The sequence below is a fragment of the Aptenodytes patagonicus genome, chromosome Z (assembly GCF_965638725.1).
Source record: "Aptenodytes patagonicus chromosome Z, bAptPat1.pri.cur, whole genome shotgun sequence".
Lineage (NCBI taxonomy): Eukaryota > Metazoa > Chordata > Aves > Sphenisciformes > Spheniscidae > Aptenodytes > Aptenodytes patagonicus.
Window position 1 is genome coordinate 55,370,732 of NC_134982.1, and position 23,319 is coordinate 55,394,050.

The 23,319-nt window shown below is 40.5% G+C and overlaps 1 protein-coding gene across 3 annotated transcripts in view; it reads right to left on the minus strand.

The window, feature by feature from the left end:
* The window catches only part of ZNF462 (zinc finger protein 462), an 89,766-nt gene that overhangs the window by 12,410 nt on the left and 54,037 nt on the right, over positions 1-23,319 (minus strand). For 2 of the 3 annotated variants that reach the window (XM_076362016.1, XM_076362015.1), the window contains exons 7-9: positions 19,499-19,690; positions 4,916-5,180; positions 2,567-2,703 (exon numbers count right to left, since the gene is read on the minus strand). In XM_076362016.1, coding sequence (XP_076218131.1) covers positions 2,567-2,703; positions 4,916-5,180; positions 19,499-19,690 — 594 coding nt within the window. The remainder of the gene's footprint in view (positions 1-2,566; positions 2,704-4,915; positions 5,181-19,498; positions 19,691-23,319) is intronic. The other variant, XM_076362018.1, reaches the window with a different exon arrangement.

Genomic DNA, 23,319 nt, shown 5'->3' on the forward strand with positions numbered 1-23,319 from the left:
GAATGCTACTGGAAGGGATAATGAAAGCTAATTGCATTGTCCAGACTAAATTAAAGGCCAGCACCCCTGCTGGCCACAGAGCAAGAGTTCAGTGTCCTCTGTGTCTCCTCTCTCCAGGCTTGCCTGTCACAAAGGGCAGGAAGAACTTGAGAGCCAAACTTCTTCTCTTCACCTACCTGCATAGCAGTCTCCAGCTGTGTCAGTCCCCTGCTACAGGCCACCTGTAATAAGTCTGTGCTCCATCTGTACCCGCAGAAGGGAGAGTGAACTGGTTTTACACGGATGATAGGTGATACATGGAAGAAGGCTCTTGGAAGCTTCCTGTTTGCCCTCATTCTTAATCGGAAGAAAATTCCTTGCCTAATTTTTCCTCACTAGGCATTCAGGCTTCTAGCTAACAATGCTTTAGCCCTGTAAAACTCAGCTTCTGTAGCCACTGATTAAGAAGCAAATATACTCTCCATTTCAAGCACATGCTGTTTCACCAAGGATTAGGGGTGCAGCAACTTAGAAGTCACACAAGAGTCACGCATCTGTAAACATGTCTTTTTACACAGGAGGAACATTAACTATGAATGGATTAAATACTTCACTCTTGATTTTACATACTGCACCACTCCACCTACCTCAAAACTAATTTTCTTGGACCACAGCTCAGGTCTATGCCCTTGTTTTACCAATGCAATGGCTACAAAAAAGGAAGGATATCTCAGACTATCTTTACCATTCCTCAGTCTCCCTTACAGTGCATGTTAAATCTTGTCAAAATCGACTGCTTCAGATGCCACACAATTAAACACAATGGTAGAGGTTTTTTTAGCTGCATATACGCACCAGAAAGAACTTTAAGGAAGGTCCCTACTTCCTTTATTACCTGGATGCTTGATGCCAGAGAAAGCCTTCCCTCAGTGGCCTCTGAGATTCTTTATCAGCTATAACCCCATTTGCATTAAAATTTCTCTTACTGTGTTTTACCTCTCCCAGTGCTCTAGTGGGTATACCATTACGTCCTTTTCTATCAGCTTTGTTTCAGCAGCACAAAGGCTCAAGGCTGGTTTGTACAACTGAAACAACGGCTCTACAAAAGAACAGATCCACAGTGTCACCCAGGAGGTAACCACCTCCTTGCAATTGGTCAGAAACAGCTCTGTACAGGTGGTACAGCTGCTTGAACTCATGAAGTGCTCTTCCACTTCTGCAACTGGACATTCCCAGTGTCAAGTCTATGCATGATGGAAAATACCTTAACTAAGCCCATCCAGTTCTCCCTCAGCCTGTCTATACGTATTTTAAAGGTCTGGCGGCGTCCACTGAAGCCCTGGCGGTGTCCACTGAAGCCCTGGCACAGCCACAAAACATAGCACACCTCGGCAGCACTTGGAACCACATGGTCCCCTGCACAGGGGTTAACTAAATCCTCCTCTGCTCTAAAGTGAGCCAATTCTGGAGTATGCCCTGAAGCTGGGCAAAATCTGACACAGCAACACCTTCAAAGACAGGAAGTAAAAGCTAAAGCACCTGCCAAACTCTTACAACCAAATAAGGCAGCTTTGTAATGTGCTTTCTGAGTCACTGACAGGTCATTTTTCCCAGATGTTCCCTCAGAATAGCCCTGCTAGCAGACAGAAATTTGTATGAACTCTGCCAACCTCACTGCTTTGGTACAAGAAGGACTTTAAGCTACCAACACTGAAAAGTTGTATGTTACAAGGAATTACGATAGCGCTTGTCACACCAGGATCTCCTCCAGGAAAAAGATGGCATGCAAAACTTGTGTTTGCTCACCACCAATACCCTACTGTGAAACTCTGCCCAACCTGCAAGCAGGCAGAGTGCCATCCCAACACATGGGTTTGGATTTCGGCAGCCAACAGACCATCTACAAGCATCAAGTGTGATAGCTATGGGCAGGAATCCCAACCCAGAGAGCCCAAACAGCTGCCTCTTCTGAGCTAGCAAGCCCACAGTTAATAGAATATAGAAATCCCTAATCCCACTTTTAGATGGCTTAAAAAAAGGGAGAGGTGAAGATAGAAAAGGAGTCTTAAAGAAAAACAAAAATATTATAATTCTTGTTTTGATCCTAAGAAAGCTGAAGAGAAAAAATTCAAGCAATTAATCAAGGGATATTTTGGGGCCTCTATGGTTAGTTGATACACGTTGTCACAGAGTTTATGATAGCAAGGCCTTTATGATAACAAGGACATAAGCAAGAAACAACTCTGGCCTAGATCAGAGCTGTAAATTAGAGCAACTCTTGCTAAACAGGTGTTTGATGACTGTTAACCTCTCTAGAGGAATAACTTAAAAACAGTTTTAAATCTGCCCTGTTTCAGCAGGGCTAACTTTGAATTTTACAGGAAATAAATAAGATGCATGATTTAGAAATGAAACAAAAGATACTCAAGGGCTGATGACTTATTCAACATACTTGTCCTCATGTACAGAGAGGGGAAAATTTAATGATGTACAGAGAGGGGAAAATTTAATGAAACCAGTCTGAAAGACAAGGGCGTTGTTCAACATTCCCCTCATCAGATACAGACACATACAGGGATATTGTTACCTCTGTGCAGAACTATATGGTCAATCATGTTGCGTTTATATTTGGTGTGATATAGGCAAAGAGGACAGCGAAGGTCTTTGGGTCCTTCCTCAGGAACTGCCGAATGCCCAGCTTCCACGTGCATAGTAAAAGCAGATCTGTGAAACGGGAGGGAGAGATGGAAGCAGTCAGAAGAGGTGTGCAGGGAACGATGAAGTGTCACAGCTCTATAAGGGATGTGTCATGTAAAATGGTACAGATACCACTCAGCCTTGTCTTCACAGTGCCACATGGCATTTCAGCAGGGCTACTCACATGAGTAACACATGAGCAGAGGTATTTGCAGGCTTGTATCCTCAAGTAACAAACACTCATTCTGACAGGATATTCTTTTGCATGGGTCGCCCTATAGTCACATTGCTATAGTTAAGATAGCAAAAGAATTCCCATCTTTCATGCTCATTATTTGTCTTTAGGCTAAAATATTCAGTGTACTTTCTCTGGCAAAGATTAAATTTTTAGCAAGTTCAACAAAATCTATCAACTGTTCTGGACTTGCAGAGGTGAGGACAGGCTTATTTCTGGAGGCAGATAACATCCTTAACCACCTCTGTCTTTGTAGGACAAGCCCAAAACCAGCTAAAATGTTTAGATCCAGGATACAAAACAGACTTGCATTCACAGTGAGTTTGGCACTGAGTAGGTAAGTTTTAAAGCATCAGCTATAAGGATCTGAAAATCCAAGACTAAGAATACTCTACTTATTAACGTGGAGGAATGAATGAATACTCCACAGTACTTTTGAACAAAAAAATTCATGCTGGCATTACACTGGCTGCATACTTAAAAGTTGCAAGAGACATGCATACAGAAGAAATTAACTGTACACCTATCTAACCACAAGCTCAACTACTGAAATGAGAGGTGTCTGCGAACTTGGGGAAATCGATCATTTTTTCCTAAAGCAGTGGCACAGCTTGCAAAAGCTAAGGAGCTTGCCACATTGAACTAGAGTTAGAAGTCTCTGAAGTTCTTCAAGACTGATAGCTTGAACACAAAGCAACTTACTAACACAACTGGCTCTGGGCCTGATCCAGCGACTACTGAATTCTACAGGTGTATTTCTATGAACTTCAGTGAGTGCTTTCATGCATTTAAGTTTCTATGGTGAGTTGAAGAGGGGATTGGTATGGGGTTTTTTTGCCCCCCCCCCCCCCCTTTTTAAAGACAGAAAACATACTGTGCTTCTAAAAGAAGCAAGGCTTAATTCCTGAATGTTTGAGACACCACATGAAAGAATGCTACTCCCTTATGCAACTATTAACGTGTTTAAATGCTGCTTGATTTAAGACAATTTCATTTCATCCAGGTAGAAGAAAATGGCACTCACAAGATATGAACAGATTGAACAGAGCTGGCAATTGCTGGTAATCTTTAAGACAGATAGCAATCAAGGTATAAAGCACAAGCAGCAAATTTTACCACAGAGGCAGCAAGGGGCTGAAGCAACAGAGGCTAGAGACATGTAACTAGAGGTTGCTCTTGTGTGGATTCTCTCAGGTTTGTGCTCAACATTTTCTTCAACAGAACTCCTCCCCTTTATCCAGTCATACTGCTTACTGTCACCAGTCTCCTAAGGACTTAACAAGTTTGAGACCTTAAATGTCAACTGAGGCTGTTACGCTCGAGGGTCCAGCATATCAGGAAGAAATGATGAACAGCACAGGTGCATAGGCCTTTTTTTTTCCTTACGGAACAGCAGCTAAAAACACACACACACACGCGCGCGCACACACACAGAGAGCACCGAGTTTTTAAATTTTGCACATCTAATTGGATTTTCTGAAATGTCTTTATATGCTATCAGATATGCTAGAGAATGCTTTGCATTTCAGCTAGATAGATGGTGGGAGAAATAAAATTACATAAGAGAGGTTTCTTCAGAAAGGTGATATAAATTCTCCTGTCTCCCCAGGACACTTGATTGTCCCATGCTTCATGCTGGTTGCACGAGGAAATGACCTTATTTTTGTAGAGAAAATTTTCACACTTGAGGATAAGGATAGCCCTCTAATTGCATATGCTGAGGAAAAAGTACTACCTGTACCGTTTCCTCCAGCAAGTGAAACCTACTGCAAGGACTTACTGTGCTTTCGTCTGCAGCAGATGGTACCGGCTGTTGTAGGAGAAAGGAAAATGGATTACACGGATGCTGCTGTGATCTGGCATGGCATTTCCTATGTTCCTCTCCCTGGTCAGCAGTGGTCATGTTTCTGTTAGCTACAGCCAGCTCTCAAAGATCTCAGAAGTTTTTTCAAGTGCTAAAAAACACCTTATGAGTTCAGTTTATCTGTTTTGCACACTACTTACTTAAAGCCTGTATAAAAGGAACAATCTTTGCACTTGAAGAGTTTTTTCCCTCCGTGCTTGTCACGGTAGTGACGCCGAATGCTCTGTATGTAACCCGAGGAGAATTCACAAAATTCACAGTTAAGGATGGCTTCCGTTTTTTCGACTCCTGCAGCACTCCCGGAAAGTGGGATTGGGCTGATGTTGTTGTTGTTCCTGGCCAAAGCTGCAGACTGGTAGTGGTTCAACTGCTGCTGAACATCAGGAGGCTCAGAGTATGAAGAGTCTGTAGAGAAACAGAAGAAAGTTGTTATTCCAGGTGGATCAACAAATCTAAAAAGGTTTGAGGCCTCCTCCAACCTCTATTGGCTTTTAGAGGGGGTTGAGCAAGATGTTTGTTATGAAATCCGCTGACAGCTTTCTGAAGGGGTTAAGAGATGTAGCACTTCTTAATCTAACCTAATCTGTATTCTACAATTTAAAAAGTGATCAGTATAAATTATGCTTTTGAGATCTGATTTGGGGAGAATTGACAGATTTAAATTAAAATTAGTCTAAAAAGAAGTCTGGTTTTAAGACACTTCTAATTTGTGAAGGTAAAGCACATTAATCATACTGCCAAGTGTTTATGTGTTTAGTGCATAAATCAGACCAGATCCTCTCAAATGTCTTATGCCAGTTTACACAAGATGAAGATCTGGCACAGGATACATGTTAAATAGCCTATCTAAAAGGGAAAAAAAAAAGAAAGGAAAAATAAATGGATACTCTTCCCTACTCATTCATGGAATCATTTAAGAAACCCACATCAAAAGTTAACTTTAGCGAGATGATACAATTTTACTGTGTCACATTTGAAGCAGCCTTCACAAAAGGTAAATTCAAGTCTCCTAGCTGATGATGTTTGAAATGAAGTCATTATTGGAAAAAAAGATATTTGATCATAAATTCCAGTAAAGCAAACTTCTAAACCACATTTCCTTAGAAGCTGCTAAGTTTTGCTATACTTAGAAAGAGATCTGTTTATGTAGGTATGTCTGTATAGACGCATCCCTTCTACAACCCAGCAGAACTCTGTCACACCATTTTAATAGGATGTGGAGAAACACAGTCCAGAGATGTCTCAGTACTGAAACTGAAAGCTATAATACTCTAGCTGGACCCCCCAAAAAAGGAGCGGGGGAGGGTGGCGTTGAACCTTTCCCAACACACTGCTTGAATGTGGAGGTTAGGAATTCATCTGCTTTGTCCTATATAACCCACAGCTGCTCATGAATGGCACAAATAAAAGCAGATGAATAAAGCACAGATGAATTTCAGTGTAACTTTCCTGAAAAGAAGACAAAAGGCTCTTTTCTTAAGCTTTCTGGAAGGAGGAAAAAAAAAAGCAAGGGGGGGGGTCGGGGAAGTGGGGATACAAACTGTACCAGCCACCTCCTGCTTTGATGGATACTTCATTTTCCAAAGCTTAATTCCCCGAGGCTGGATATGTAGGAATTCTCTAACAGACATACTTGTGGGAACTTAACAACGTCCATTCTAACCAATTAGTACAGAGAAACAAAAGGGAAACAGGCCTATACAGCACTCGGTGTGGGGACTTCTCCACCTGTCTTCAAAAGAGTAAAATGCTTGCTTTCTTTTCTCACTACCACAGAAGGGGGTTATACATGCCCGAGAAATGAAAAACAAACTAACAACAACAAAAAAACCCCAAACACACAAACACAAGCAGGAGATAAATGTCTCCGGGCTCCCCTGGCTTCATCACCAGGTGTACAGCAAAGACAAAGGCAGAGACATGAAAGATTCTGGTAAAATGAATGAAATACTTTTTGTTTTTCCTATCCAAGCCTCATGAAGTGAGGCTGGATTACAATGCAGCACTTATCATCTCTTGTTTCCACCATGTCTACAGCAGGTTTGCTCACCATGAGGGCTCACGGTGAGCTCCACCCATTCAAATGTGAAGGCTTTCTTTTTCTTGTGTTTGTAACAGGCTCTCCACTTACTTTGCTTTGGCACAAGACAGGCCTGAGGAGCTGCAAACCTCTGCAGAAGTCTCTTCGCCCTCAAAGGCAGCAACCGTGCGCTCACCCTCTTTTGGAACAGGACCTTAAGGCCCAAAACTATGCATGGTTCAGAGCAGATTTGCTGACTTGCGTATCTGCAGCCTGGTGTCTGGACTACAGGGTTCAATGCTTCTAAAAGCTCAAAACACAGTTAGACAGATTTCCTGACAAGGATATGACAGCCTAAAAAATGATCATAGCACAGGAAACAGTTCTTTTTGTATGTGTACTAGTCAAATTACTTGTAGCGTACAGATTAAAGTCTAGTTTGTAGCTTACTGTTCCCTTCCTCAGGAAGAAGGGATCAAAAATTTCCATCACATCACCAAGGTTCCTAGCCAAAGTCTCGGTGATATCCACTGCTAAGAAAGTTACAGGTTTAAAAATGATTATTTTCAGAACAAGGAAGTTTTGGAAGATCTACTATAATTCAGATGTTTTTACTTCCCCTATGATCTGGTGTCTATTATTCCAGCTTTCGAACTAATTGGATATTTACATACTTCTATGGCATCTGGTATGTGAAAACTGCAAAAGTAGATAGCTACCTGTCTATTCCCACAGAAAAAAAAGTACACGAAGTAGCTTGCCTTGTCATCAGGAACAGCCAAAAGCAAATTCTACCTTTAATTTTTGAATTCTTACTTTCTTTCAACCAGGATTCATGCTGGCCACCTTACATTTTTTAGTATACTGGTCTGTTACAATTAAGATAGCTATATTTACAGAAAAAAAGCCATCTGAAGAGCTTATACGGAGAGTCTTACACTTAAACAATGGTAGCATGCATGTCCCTAGTTCTGCCTGTGTACTCTTCCCCTTTTCCCTTGCCAAATGCTTTCATTATTTTGCAATCCTTCTGGAGTGCAAGATTTAGCACTTCCTGAAGAAAAACACCCAGAATTAACATGTGTATAGGGCTTCTGTTGGTTTCTGAGAATCAGCTTGCCAGGCAGCTATCCTAGCATGCAGGTGCAACCCAGCTCCACCAGGAACACTTCGGACAGAGTCCCAAGCCGACTAAAAGCATGGGAGGTTTTCCACTGACTTCAGTGAACCACACTTTCTCATGCCCACTCCAAAACAAGTGAAGGCAGTGGAAAGATAGCAACTGAACTGAGTTTGCTTCCAAACATGCGTTTTAGCACACACCACAGAATGACCTGCCAGTAAATAAGAAACAGGTGATGGGGCTGAGGTTTTGGATTTTTTAATTTATTTTTCAAAAGCAGTACCTGAGAGAAGGACTAGGGAGGCAAATCCACAGCCAAGGAGCAACAGCGCTGCCTTAAATTGGCAGAACACTTCTACATGGGCACTTCCTCTACTCCTGCTGGAAGAGCAGGCTGATGTTCCAAACAGCTCTGCATGTACTTCAGTGCTGGGCTGACTTAAGATGTTGACCAAGTATTATAAGAGCCTTAGCATTTACACAGGCCTCAAGCTGCTGTGCACCAAACTGCTGGACACCTTTTGGCAGTGTTGCTGCAACAACAGGATGCCTGGATGTAAGAGTGGAGAATGAAGGAGAAAGAGAGCAGAGCTTTTCCTTCAGAACTGACCAACAACTGAGTCATGGCTGTACACAATGCAAGTTCCACCTCAGTCATTGTCCTGCACCCCAAGCACAAAGGGTTGGGAGCACTCCGGGAAAGTGTTAACAACCTTGGCCTGGAGCAGAAAGAGGTTCTAGCTATCCATGTTTGAAAAAAGTAAAATGACCTTAGAAGCTTACATCAAAGTCAGAAAGCAGAAGAAAGATATTAAAATAAGCAAAGGGAAGAGTTAAGAGAATTTGTATTAAGTAATGTAAAACACTAAGGCAAAGAGAAAACATGAAGGGGAAGAAAAATGAAACACCAGGAAGTACAGATTACATGTTAAGGAAAAAAAAGGCATTTTTTTCTTTGAGCAGCTTCGAGGCAGCACAAGAAAATAAAGCATGTTCATATATGCAATGCAAGGAAAGAAAATGGACTACTTAGCCCTGACTGATTTAAAACAATCAATCAAACTAACAAGGCCCCCACCAAAAATACCGAGATACATTTTGAAAAGTAATCTCATCCAAAATGAATGGAAGGACTTCACTGTGCAACTCCAAAAGCAAGGTAACAGCATGGGATGATCTGACGTAAAAGAAAGGACACCTACGTCATGCCAAGAGGCAAAAATTAACAGTAATTGATGTAGTCAAAAATGGAAGAACAGCGGCGATGCTGCAAATGTCAATTTGGGATTTCATGTATCACATCTACCTACAGACTACCTGCACAGGAAGAATAACAAGGCTAGCAAGTAGTGTAATCCCTGCCAGCACCTATGGATCTAAAAGACCGCAGAATCTACCCTCAGTATACAACAAACAGCATTCTCATACCCAAATGCAGAAATGACTAGTTGAAAGGAAAGCAGTAGAAATGACTGTCCACATGATGCCCCATCAACACAGCCATATCTAAATTACTACTGCGTGCTAGTAATAATACATAAGTAAGTCTCATAGCGTCTCTGCACAGGGTGAAGAGAGACAGCATTTCCAGAGTGCCTAAAACACTTAAATGCCTGGTAAGTGATGTTGCCACCCTGAAAACTTTATTCAGAGTACAGACACAAAGACTGGCACAATGGGTCTGTCAACAATACTGGAAGTTACTACCTCATCCAAAAGAGCATTCACAGTCTCCACTACAATGCAATGCAATGCAATTGTGAAAATGCAGCTTGATATACACCTGCAGACCCTGGGATCATACACTGGGGAAAAAAATTACAATGAAAACCCACCACAGAAGCAAAATGAAAATCCAAGTTTCCATGGATCCTCTGCAGCATATAACATGTTTCAGATACTTAAAAGAAGAAAAACTTGGGATCTTTTCAGAAGAAAAAAATAACTAAAGATTCTGATCCGGATACATAAATTTACTCAGAAATTAAATGATGTTTTAGTTATCTGTAGGTATTTTCAGAGCTATTGATGAACACATACACAACAGCAAAACACACTAAAACAAGACACCTAAACCAAACAACAGTAGACCAGAAATATACCTGGACACGTCTAAGTAAGAGACACTGAGAAGCAGTTCAGAAACCAGAGGAAAAAGTACTTATTAAAGGAAAGAAATCAAACCATTGCTTCATCCTTTTAGGGTGAACAGAACTAGACGCATCTAATACAAGCATTTGCATGCCTGCACAATGAGGGATAGGGATGGAAGAGAAACACTGTTCAGGAAAAAGCTACTGTTGGAGTACTCTGGAAAGTGAGCTTGTTGCATTTGCCAACTACTAATAATTGAATAGCTCAATGACCACAAGGAGACAGTGGGAGATAAAAATGAAGACGCCATGCTTTCCTGGTACATCCACACAGAAACATCAACCAAAGTCAAAAGAGATCAGCATTTGTATGACAAATGAAACTGGGGAAGGGGATGTTTGGCTCCTGAGATAAGAAAAAACCAATAAATAACAAAAAGTGCTTAAAAATGCTTTTTGGGGGAAAAAAGAGAATGTAGTAACAACACAGGCCTAGGACATTATGGGTCTGTGAGAAAGAGTCCTAAAGAGACCAAAAGGAAAATATTTGGAATGCTATTTAATTTTCTCTGAATTCATTCGCATAAAGAGATTTCTATGAAGAATGACAGAAAAATTCCAAGGAATTAAGAAAAGCAGCAGACAAATGGTTTGCTCTGGATAGAAACATATTTGTGAAACCAAATCAAGATGCAATACTATACCAAAAAATACCAACAAACACAAAATATATGGCCAAAAGCATGGAGGATTGAACTAATAATAATTATTCTTTTAAAAGGCATAAGGTAAGGCTAAGAGTGGAACTTACGAGATTTAGGAACATAATCCCTTCCGAAATTCAATGGGACTCAAAATTACCAGCTTACTGAGTGGCAGGATAGCATATAGTCATGAATCGCAACAGCTTGAAAAGTGGGAAGGTGGCAAAGCAGGGTGTCATACAAAGATTGTCAAGACTACACACATTTGTTCACTTTATGCCATGCAGCACTGACCTGGAAGGAAGAATATGTGGGAGGGTGAAATGTTCTGGCAATAAATTAAGCTGAGGGGAGGGGAAGATAGAAGAGACTAAGATTCAGAGGGATGCAACAAAACATTCATGAAGAAGCTTAGGTAACCATACAGTAGAGGAATTTTTATTCATTACATGTTTGAAAACAGAATATGAACCTACTCCTCTACGTAAATTCTGATTTCTACTAAAGAACCTTTACATTGCTAGGATGTTGTGAACGAGATGTAATGGAAACAAACTTTGTGTCCTTGTTTGCATACTCCAAAAGACAAGAGTAATCATGGAGGAAAGAAAATAAAGCCCTGGAATAAAATGGCCATTTAAAGGATTTACACCAAAAAAAAACCCCAACCAAAACCCCAAAACCTTGTTGGAGGAATTTATTTCAGCATTATCTGTAAAGGCCACTTTTTGGATCATTTTGGACCAGTTTTTGTGAAAAAGATATTACATATATGTTTAAGGCTCAGAAGAGGGCAAACAGAAAGATACATGGACTATGCAATCTTGTTCATTCAAAAGAGATGAGAAACTATATCCATGTTTCTGCTGCCACTGGCTTTTACTGGGTGAACAGTTCAAACTGTTGGTCACGTTTCAACCCTATATTCTTATCATCTGTTAGTCAAGGAATAAAATTCCTTTGTCTAAATAGAGGGTGGCACCTAAAACCAAGACTTCTGCTACATGTCAAACATTGGGATCTCTATGTGCTTACCTATTTCCATAAAATGCATGAAATAAAAAGTTGCCTAGCTATTCCTTATTCTGTTGAGCTAAACTTAAACCTCATAAATGGAAGTGCACTTACAGAAGAGAGGAACACAAACAGATCTGGAAATAGCTTTCGCAAGATGCTGATTTAACCAATCTGCCAAAAGGACTTACTGGCAACAGGTTCTTTTCTGAATTTACAAAGATTTCCTACTTCGATGATTCTTCACTCAGACAATAATCTACCAAGCAATTTTTTTTTGGCACCGGTAACCGAACCATTCTCATGCTACTATGCTCTATGATTTCCTTCTCATTTTTAAGGGCAATTAATCAGATATTTTTCAGGAGCGCTCCACATTTCCTTCTCTATTGCTCTGGACCTTTAAGTATTTGTATCAATACAAACACACAGCCACAAACACACATGCTGCTGTCACCTAAATGCTCACTTGCCTCTAATCTTGAAATGAAGAGGGGGAAGAAATCCAGCTTCATCATGCTTTATTTTTTGCATTCTGCTTTAAAACTGGCCCTAAAATTACAGTGACAATATATGGATACTGAGGATCCATTCTAATCATAGAGCTCAGGAACTTGTCATTTGTTCTGGAGACCTCCAGCATACACCTTGACATTATTATTATTATTGCTAACAGAAAGGCCTCATCTCTATCACCAGCTCTGAGATCAGATCACTTCGGGTAGTATTTTCAAGCAGTGGTACCAAAATGTAGTAAGAATGTCCCTTAAAGAAGAAATAAAAGCAGCTACTTAAACATCAAACATTGGGCCGTCAACTAGGATGATGACATATGTCCATTTCAACAGACCTAAAATGAGCAAAGGAGTTTTACCTCTCCATCAAGCACCAAATCCCTCTAGCAGGTTTTAGATCAATAGAAAGTAACTGGAGTCTCAGGGGACAGAGAGAGTATCAGTCAGCTTACACAAGAAGGCTACTAACATGTGGGAACAACAGCCTGCAGAAATGCTCTCTTGCATAGCATTGGTCAAGTCATACCACATATCCCTTCACAGCAATAGCATCTTTTTACTCTGTATAGAGTGATCACAAATTCCAGGGACAGCAGTAGTACGTGACAGCTAAGAGAGCATCACCTACCAGTTCGTCCCCTATCCTGAACATAAAAATCAGAGCCAAAAGAAAGCAAAACCCTCAGGAAAAAAAAACAACAGGAGTCTAGATATGCTTCTTTCTTTCCCCTGTGGGTGCAATCAGGTCATTTCTGTCTGCCCGGAAGGAATCCAGAAGATGTTTCTTACTTCATTTATTACTTCATCCACCTAACCAACTTATTCTGTCTTCTCTCTACAAGGCAAGTCTTTCAGTATCACATCAATCCCATCACAGCAGGCTGGCCAAATCCATACAAAGACTGACAGCAACCTTCTCCCAGCTGCATGAGTTCCTGTCTCCATCCTGTTGAATATCAATTTTGCCTTTACCCATTCAGTTCAAACACAAAAAGCTCAGGACCAGAAAAGAACACAATGAACAGCAAGCTGACACCCCCCTGACCACAGCCAACGACAGAATAAACATCTCCCTCTGTTCCACCAGCCACAAAACTGTTCTCAACATGCTGTAGGAAAAGGCCAAAAGCCAAACAACTATACACCAGTGGAAGAGAGCTGCAGAGAACAAGGTCATCCCCAGTGCCCTAGGTCCTTGAAACAGTGAAGAGTTTGTTCAGTAAACTTGGAGGTAAACAAGCCCTGCATTTGTTCCACCAATCCCTGCCAATCTGATGCAGGAGAAAAGTTCCCACCTGATCTAATTTCTGATAACTACTTTAACACTGACCACAAGAAGTAAGACACACCAACAAGTACTGGAGAGTTTTAACAAGAACTGGCAGGCAGTGTGGCCACTGGCAGCACCTCTGGGAAGGAAAGACAGGCAAAGTCTGAGGAGAAAGCAGAAACTTGCTCTAGGTTAGAGAAAGAAGGAACATGGCCGGGGAAAAAAAAAAATAGCCTGCAAGGAAGAAGGATTAATCTGATACTTCAAAGTGAGCATGCAGCATCACTCCTATGGGGCACAAAAGCAGGGAAACAGGCAGAACAAGTAGACAGCTCTTTGCAGCCTGACTGTAACTACAAAAGCAGAGGCATCTTCTGTTCTGCAGTACGCAGATCACCATCTAGCATCCTTAACATGGATGCTATCCTTCCAGCTCACCTTGCAATTAAAGCAATTGGGTATTGAAGTATTGCCTGAATTTGCCCTGTAGTCACTACTGTCTCTCTGCCCCCCCAAACAACAGTCAAATAAAAGGGTCTCAAACTTCAAAAGAGTGGGCTCCAAACCCCTCCCCCCGAGAAGAAACCAAACCCCAAACTAAATGCAAAGAAAAGGCTTTTCTGCTCTAATACAAGGTTTCCGGGCTGTGAGGACTCTGACCATTGTGGTCTTCTCCAAACAGCAGCAGCCATAAAACACTAAGACACAATAGTAGCAATGAGAGAGAAACAGCACCAAAGGTGAAGAGGACGGTCTTAGGAGCTTTCTGCCCTGATTGGAAGGTTAGAAAAATATCCCTTATCAAGAGCAACAGTGCACACAAATAGAAATAAACAAGTCAGCCACAAACTACGGTATGGATTAAAAAAAAAAAAAAAAAATCAGGGGTAGTATGTCTGAGAATATGGAAAGCTTGCCTTTCTTCTGAAAGGTTGAAGGAAGGGGGAGCTGTGTGGCTGAGAGGATCACTGTAACAATCCTGCCTCATTGGCACCATCTGAGAGAATTTTGTTGAAAAGGCTCCTTGCTTCCCACTGTTCTCTCCTCTTGTTCTGGTAGTACATGAAATTGCTTTAGCAAACCTGCTAAAGGCCCTCTGCACCCCTCAGGATTTCATCTGTCAAGTGCCACAGAAGACGCGTATCCTGATTATGCATTATCCACTTTGAAAGTGTACAAAAATGGGAAGGGATTTACAGTTCTTAAACATCAGTCCCAGAAACAGGACTTAGTCAAGCAGTTTTGTACCCAGCCTAGCTCTGGCAAAGCAAGCAGGTGTATTTATATTTCAGTCTCCAGATGAGGCAAAGTTCTTTTCCACTGGCAAAGGCTAAAGTTCAGAAAAAGCTGTAACACAGCACTGGGTGTTTCACTTCACAGTTTTCAACGCATTTGCTGCTGCAAGTAATTAAATTTAATGAAGATGTTGACATACCATGTACTGTGAAACTCAAAAAATCTAGTTCTGACCCTGCATGTGTTTTGTGCTGTGTGCTGCTATTAATGATAGATCCCGTTTGGTTTGCACAACAGTGAAAATCATGATTATTGAGCTTCAAGGGCACACACTGCTGCTTTCTACATTTCAAGAACTTGTTACCACTAAAAAGGAATGATCTTGTACAATAGCAGCATGACTGAGAAGACATTAGAAGCCACATCCAGGTCTGTCTAGTGTATCACTTGCACTTTATTGTTTTATTTTGACAATTCAATATTCTTAATCAGTAAAATTAAAAAACTATTATTTTGAATTACTGCACACAGTCTTGATACAAACAAATTTATGAGGCTCCAAATCTGCCAGCCATATGAATAAAGAGTAGTACTTCGCTCTACAACGCAGTTAGCCAAAGGGGTTACTTTCACAAAATAAAGAGCTACTCAAAAAAGCAGTAATACTAGCCAGGGCAATTTAGGGCAAGTATTTTACATGCTCCCAAGAAGCATTTGCTGAGGGTGAAATCATAACATGAAACCGTTTATCAATCTATTGAGTCATTCTGCTTTATGGGCTTTATGACAATAGGTTGCACTCACTGATTTCTCCAGTTTATTAGAGGAAGGCAGTCCACCACCTCCACAGCCCTTGAATACAAGCAAACATGCATAACACCAGTGCTTACACAAGCAGCGTCTGTTGCCACGTGCTTTCTCCTTAGCTGATGATCACTTTGCAGATAACACCTGTTGCTATTTTTCCTATTCTGTTTTCTAGTGTTCAGTCACACAATTTTTGTATCTCTGCCTTGCTTCCAACTCTTCCTTTTTGAAACAGACAGTAGTCTTCCAATGTTATGCCTTGACAATGCAGATTGTGGGATTCCATTGCCTTGCACTCAAGTCAACAGGAACAGAGCTGACCCTGCACGGTGCAACACTGGAAACCCTTATCTGTGACACATACTGCCCCACAGGATGACAGTATCATCAATAAATCCATACAACCCTTCTGGGCAGAGATTAACATGAATATAAGTTCTGATTCTCACAAAGACTGTGAAAGAACACGGAAACAGATCTTGTTAGGGGATTCACACAATCCTCCTAGCAGTTTGTAATATTTCAATTTACACTGAATTTTTACTCTGTAAGTTCTCAAAAGTGTTAAGCCACATTTCAGTGTAAAGGACAACTAAAAAGCAAACCACACAAATGCAAATAAATAGTCAAAACACCACCATTTCTTTCTTGCAAGAGGAAAAATACCTGTAAACTATCGGGAGAGCAAAAGAACATTTTACCACAATGGCAACCTTATCAGTTCAACAAGAGTTGGACACCACAAACCATTCAGTGCCCCTATGCCATGCAAAACAGAGAAAAGTTGCACTGATGATCAACATTTGCTGGGTTTTTTGTGGCTGTTTGTAAGAAAAACACCCCCAAACCAAAACAACATCACTCCCCCCCAAAAAAAACCCTGAGTGCTTTACCTCTAGTTAAATTAAGATACAATGAAAACAGGTTCCCTACATATCCAAATATCACCCAATACGCAGAGAGTGGTAGGATACAAACAGCAGCATCTTCCAGTGATGTCTCTGTAAGAAAGCCTTCTCTGCTGACTCACTAACACAATCACCTTCTTACACTACTGCCCTGAAAGAGGCATACAAGCACTAAAGTGGTTGTTACGCTTTCTAATGACAATGTAGTTCAGGGATGGGCCTATCTAAAATGTTCAGCACCTACTCCACTTTAACTTCACTTCCATTAAAAGTATATCAAGGACCAAAAACATCTCCAGGATATATACAGTTGAACACTTCAGATATGCTTGCTGCTACCAACACAGAACTAAAACAGTTGAGTCACAGAAATTTAAGTATATTCGCATCTTTTAATGAATGGATCAACCTAAAAGAAAAAAAGAAATGTTCTAAGTAAGGCCCCTCAGGGAACAATTTCTGCAGGAAAAAAAATCATCAGCAGAAGTTCCACTGGGCTGTTGTCCCAGAACAGTTCTATTCAGACACACGCTCTGCTATTACAATTCAGTAGCCTTTTCCCTTTTCTCCATTTTTACAGGGCTCAACAATTGGCAAGACAAGTTCCGCTAGCTCCTCAATCTCCCAAATCATCCTGCTCTAGTTCCTATTCCAACCAAAATATTCATCCACAGACAACCATCCCTTCCTGCAACCATTTCAATTATGCTAGCCTGCTGCATACCTACCAACCTACAAAACAAGTTCGTAACATGAGGCAACCGTTTGTCTGCCTTTCACCCCAGCCCTGATTCAATTTTGCATCCCCAGTGAATTAACTTGATCGCAGCCCACATCGCAGGTTATTTACGCACACTAACACAGGCAAAACCCAACTATGCTACACCATGTGAGCCCCACTTAATATTGGCTCCAGCTGGACATAACAGTGCCTGTCACACAGACCTGCATTTCCTATTATTGGGACCAGTCTTTTATCTAGTCCTACACATCACCTGCAACTTGCAGGCCTAGGCCACAGAGACGTTGATTTATTCCCTTCTAAAAACCAAAAATAAATGATGTCATAAGAGCAGCCATCATTAACTTGATCTGCAGCCAACTTCCTAATGTAAAAAAATTACTTAAACCAGGTTATTCCTTCCTCAAGCAACGCTGAAAATGTTAACACGATTATTATAACACCTGTACTCATATGACTGGCTCCCCAGTGGGTGACTTCTATTATTGTCAAAGTGACTTAACCACTAACCCTGTTTAAAAATTATCAAGCTAATTGGGACAAATTCTGCCTTGGTTTCAGGCTGCAATATAGATCTAAGTAACAGAGGCAACCACATGAAATGCTTTTGTTAACAGAGTCATCTTTTTATGAATTTTTAGGAAGAGTTCCTAAAGGCTGTAAAATTACCTTCTACAGAGATCTGCACTCAAATTTTAACTTCACTAATCATGACTTTGAGCTCCTGGGATAAGCAAAAAAAGGAGTAAATGAACCATCCTTCCCAAATTCAAATATTGTCCTTCTGTATCTCTCAACACACCATTGCTACCAAAAGATTGCTAACACACGGGAAAGGCTAGGACAGCCACTGAAAATTATTCTCCACTTCTTAGTCAGTAACGGAACATTTCTTTTTAAAAAGCAATAAAAAAGCAGTAGAATACATCACAAGATGTACTCTGCTTGTTGGATTAGTTTAAGCTAGCATTAGCAAAAATAAAAGCTCAGTTAGTAAGTCTTCATTGCACTGTTCCAGACAACCCTTTGACAAAAGGTAGTCTGAGAGCAGCTGGTCAAAATCTTTTGATAAAATTGCAATTCTGACCCCAGAAGTGACTTGCTGAACCACAAAAATATTATTCACGTCTCTCTTTTTCTTCAACAAAGTATTTATATGCTGATTACTTTTTTCTTTCAATTCCTTTCTGCCATTTTCTGAACTTATTTCTTATCTTTCACTCTTTCTCATTTCACACTTTTTTCTCGTGAGAAAAGAAAGAAGGGAAGATGGGAGACCAAAAACGCTACAGAATGATTACCGATAATATTTACCTCCCATCCTTAGTTCACCAGTAACCCAAGTAAAACAGCACCAACAAAAAAAACCTAAGACCCCCTCAAACTTCTAGAAAAAAGGTATTTTTTTCCCCGCTTCTAATACGCCCTCCATCCATCCCAGTTCCTTGAACATCTGCAGGTCTGAACCTTTTATTTATAGTCACCTACATTCTCCTCCTATGTCAATGCAACTCACCCAGGAATTAAGATTTTCTTCCCAAAGACCATCTCTTTTCTTAATTGGCAGGAAGTGACACCCAAAACATGCCTCATAAGCTACCACTTAAAAAGCCTTAACACTTGCTGTGATACCACACAACACCTCTTCTGTGAATACGCATTTTCTCTGTTAACAGCATCCCTTCCTCTGCTGCTTTCCAAATATCGTCTGCATACTCTTCCAGCACAAGGGGATTAACAGATTTCAAAGAAAGCATGGAAAAGAAAATGGTTCTCAGATTCTCCTTCCTGCAGATGCAGCTTAATATCTGAAGGTACTTTTGGTGTCCTCTGTAGCAAGGACAAGAATAATAATTACTTTTACTATCATTACAGGTTCACATTTTAAGCTTAATCATGTGGTTTCACTGAAGTGCTCTACTAACAAGATAAAGGGGTGTTTTTCAGGAGCGTGGATGGAATTAGATGATCCCTTTCCCACTGTCAACAGAAGCTCTGCCTTTGAAAGTTTTCTACCATTTAAATGTCTGCTAAGAAGTAAAGCCAGCACTGACATATTCCAAAGTCAACTGGTGACAGGACAAGTTAATGTAGTATGAAATGGTGAGGATCTAAAGCAGGTCACTTCCTACAACACCACGTTTACTCTTGGTTTTGATGCAACTTCTGTTTTTTCTTAACGATCAAATGAAGCTGCTTTTTGGGCAAGCTGCCTGCTGTAATGTTTTTTGTAATACAAATATTAAGTGGCACCTTAGACAATTAAATTATTGCTCTGAGGCACCTCTTACCATTAGAGTCCTCCACTTCTTCAGCAGGAGTGTGGTTCTTGGAGGTGTGGTGGGCGTGTGAGGCTGCAAGGTTGACAATGCGGGGTCTTGGTAGTGTCAGTGCTTTCCCATGCACTTTCAAGGAGTGCTCTTTCAGCTGGCTGATTGTCATGGTGGAAAATGAGCAGGAGGAACATTTGTAGGCATGTTCACCTGGGTGAGCGAAATACAGGCAAGTCATCAGCTCACAAAAGAAACAAAATGGGGCCCCCACACTTCTCTTACTAACTTGGCAGTAAAATTCCCATGGACTCTTCAGCGAAAGACTGATCCCAAAGAGAACAAGCTATGCATGTCTCCTTGTTGGAGCAGTCTGGAGTCTGTGGGTACAGACACCTGCTTTGGACCAAAGTATCGCTTTCTGACAACTGCAGATCCTTGTAAAGTGACCGATGCCAAAAAACAGAGACCAGACTCTTAGCATGCCTGTGTTGCATGGTATGAGAAGAAAACAGACTCTGGGATGAAAATGGAGTCACTTAGCTATAGCACTTCCAAATTTCTTTGGGAGCACAGCAACTAGAGAGGGTGAAGTCATCTGTTTCTGCATGCAGGACATCCAGTGTCTTTATTAATGAAGCAAGAAGGACACTACAAAATGCTAACAAAGGTCCCTCCAAAAAAAAAAGGGGGGGGGGGGGGGGAATTTACATTTGGGGAAGGTCGCATTTTCCTTATGAAAAACCTGCCATTAGGCACGAGTAATCTTCATAGAACTGGTAACCACGTCAAGGTTGGTTTACTACAAGAAGTGAACATGGCAGTACCAAGAACAGTGCATATCTGTAAGGCTAGGTGAAAGCGTTAAATGAAAAAGCACTAAAAAGAAGTGAAAGAACAGAAGTAATGAACAGTAGTGAATTTAATTTAGAATACATTCCAAGCCATAGAGACAGCAAACAAGGGGAAACAAATCCTCAGACAAGATTTGTTTTGCATTAAGCATGGAGGCAATTGGAACACAAAGTGAAACTGTCCCAACACAAACAATGTGATATTATACAGGTGCCAAGTTATTGTTTTGGAAGTGCCACTTCCATGTAAAAGAGTAACACTGGCCACATATGAGTTGTACATGAAGTGCCAAAACTAATATAGGAGTGTAATATTAATGAATAGTAAGAGAAGAAGTAGAGTTCTGGTAATGAACGAAGCAGTACATGTTTTCCATCTCTCAACAAATTTAGCAAACAAGGTTCTCAAACAGCATTGTTTCCAACACCAGAAATAAGTGAACCAAAAAGAGAATGTGAAAACACACGTATTACAGCAAGTCAGAGTAAGCACACCCGAAAAGATTAGCAACCACCCTACATAAAAATAACTCCCACCCCTCTCTTCCATACAAACTATGCTAATCATGGGGACAAAATACAAACTCTTAAAAAGCCTCTTTTGGTACATCTGAAAAAGAACAGATCACTTAAGAGTCTGAAATGGTGAAACAAGAAATTGTCCACATATTTTTTTCAAATGGCATTCCTCACCTGCTTATTGTATCAGTTATATATTACCTTTGTACAGATGGAAAGAAAACATTTTTTGTATAGCACGTACAAGCTGCTCAATGGAACAGGATAATATAAGGACACAAGAAACTCCAAGGTATAAGATACCAGTGAGATACAGATATAGACCTTCATGGTTTGTCAGTATAAGAGATTCCTGGACGACAGTAGGCACCAATGAACTGTTAACTTAAAAGCACCACAAGACATTAAAGCAAATAGAGGACGATTACATATTAAGCAATCTAGATAAAACTAATAAATACACCCACTATTCAGCCATAACAGTTCAGGTGGACATCAGCATGAAAGGATGTGTTTGATTGCAGAGGAAAGGCTACAGTTTGGCTTAACAGAAGCCTTCTGAACTTTTTTGACTACTAGCTTTGCATTTCATAAAATGATTATATTAATACACATACAAATAAATAAATCTAAACATTTACGGAGTGGGTCTCAACACCCAACATATACTCAAAGCATTATGTTCCAGATTACACAGAAACTGAGCAGGGCCAATCTGTATTACAATCATCCATTTGTGCATTCAGCACATCCGGTGTCATTTCTAATGAAGCAAGGACACTAGAAAATGCTAACAAAGGCCCCTCAAAAAATATAAGCAAAAAAAAAGAACAGGTGAAAAAGTTCAGAGGAAAACAACAGACAGCCCATTTAAAGATACTGTAAACTGTTCTGCTCCATGCCAAAGGAGATGGCACATACTCGATGAAAAACAAATGCCAGAAACACTGACTGGTACCAGCTGTTAGGCAAGAATGCATTTTATAGTCCACTGAATTTTCACGCATCCCCAGAAAATGAGGGAGAGAGGCAGACTGAGTAAGACCTCAGGATTCAGGATTTTACTGAATTTTAAAGATCTCCAGGAGACTTCAGAAAAATTCAGGGGGATTGAAGTTTCCACTTCTAAATAAACTGATAATGAGTTGATTGACAAGAGAGAAAAAAATGGTAACAAAAGAGAGGTTCACAGAACCACTGTGTTATTGAAAAACTGGGGAGTCTGAGGAAAAGTCTTCATAATGTTTATTCAGTAGTACAGGTTTCTGAAGGATTGACTCAAAACACAACAAAGCAAAGCTCTGACTGAAAAACATACAAGCAATTTTTCTGTGATGTGAATATTTATTTGGTAGAAATGGACTGAGGCAGAAACAGATCATAAGCCTTTAGAAACCCTATTACACAAGTCATTGTGCAAGCACTATCTAGGCAACCATGAAGTTGTGTTCTTGTATGATGCAAAACATGGTCCTTCAAGGAGTGTCCACTAATCAAGTTCAAGAGCATGAATTCATAGTAAGTAAATCAATGACTTATATGAAAAGGAGTGTGAAGTAAGTATTAGTTGCATGCTAACTTTGGCTCTAAAAATCTGGCAGGTTCAAACAAGGTAACACAACGTAGCCCAACAGTACAATAGCATAAAGAAAACATTATTTTACGGTTGGAGAAAATAAAGAACCATGTCACCTCCGTACAGGATGTGGGACTCTGTAAACTGGAACTGCTGCATACAGTTGGATTTCCTAGAAAGGACAGAATGCCATGGTCCCATACAACAGGAGGTTGGCAAAAATTAAGCTAATCCACAATATCCATCCAAGTACAGAAAAGGGTCCTGGCACAAGCTCTGTGAAATCCAAAATTGATACAGGAAACAAAGTACAAGTGACCATCAATCCCTCCTACATTTTTCTAGATGAAAAGTGCCTTTGGATCAACAGTGACAATTACCTTTTTTTTTTTTTTAAAATTGGCAGACATCTTTAAATTCCTCCTGCCTTTTCTCCCCATTTTCCCATCTTCCTCCTCCACCCCAACCTGAGTATATGGCATAGTGTAAACAAATAATAAAGAAAGGAACATACTTCTAGCCCTTTTGTCATCTGTTCCAGGAGTTTCTACTTGCAAGTTTTTAAGAACTGGGCTAGTTTGCTGTTTTTCAGATTGGTCAATATTCTGTTATTTGCATCAAAGTGTGTGTTTGGACTGTGGTTTGAGGGTTGATTTTTTTGTCCTTTTAACGACAAAGATACAACTGTAACCAATGGAGCCAGTGGGTTTTGACTCCAATCTTGTGATAACCTTTCAATGCATGATGCATGATGGTGCCAAGAGTCTAGGGCCAAGGAATAAAGATGAGGACATTCTGGGTCTCGCACTTTTTAATAATTAAAGGTGCAACACTTTAAGGTGATGTATCCTGTATGACACATGACTTCCCAATTCCTGTTCATCAGAAGCATG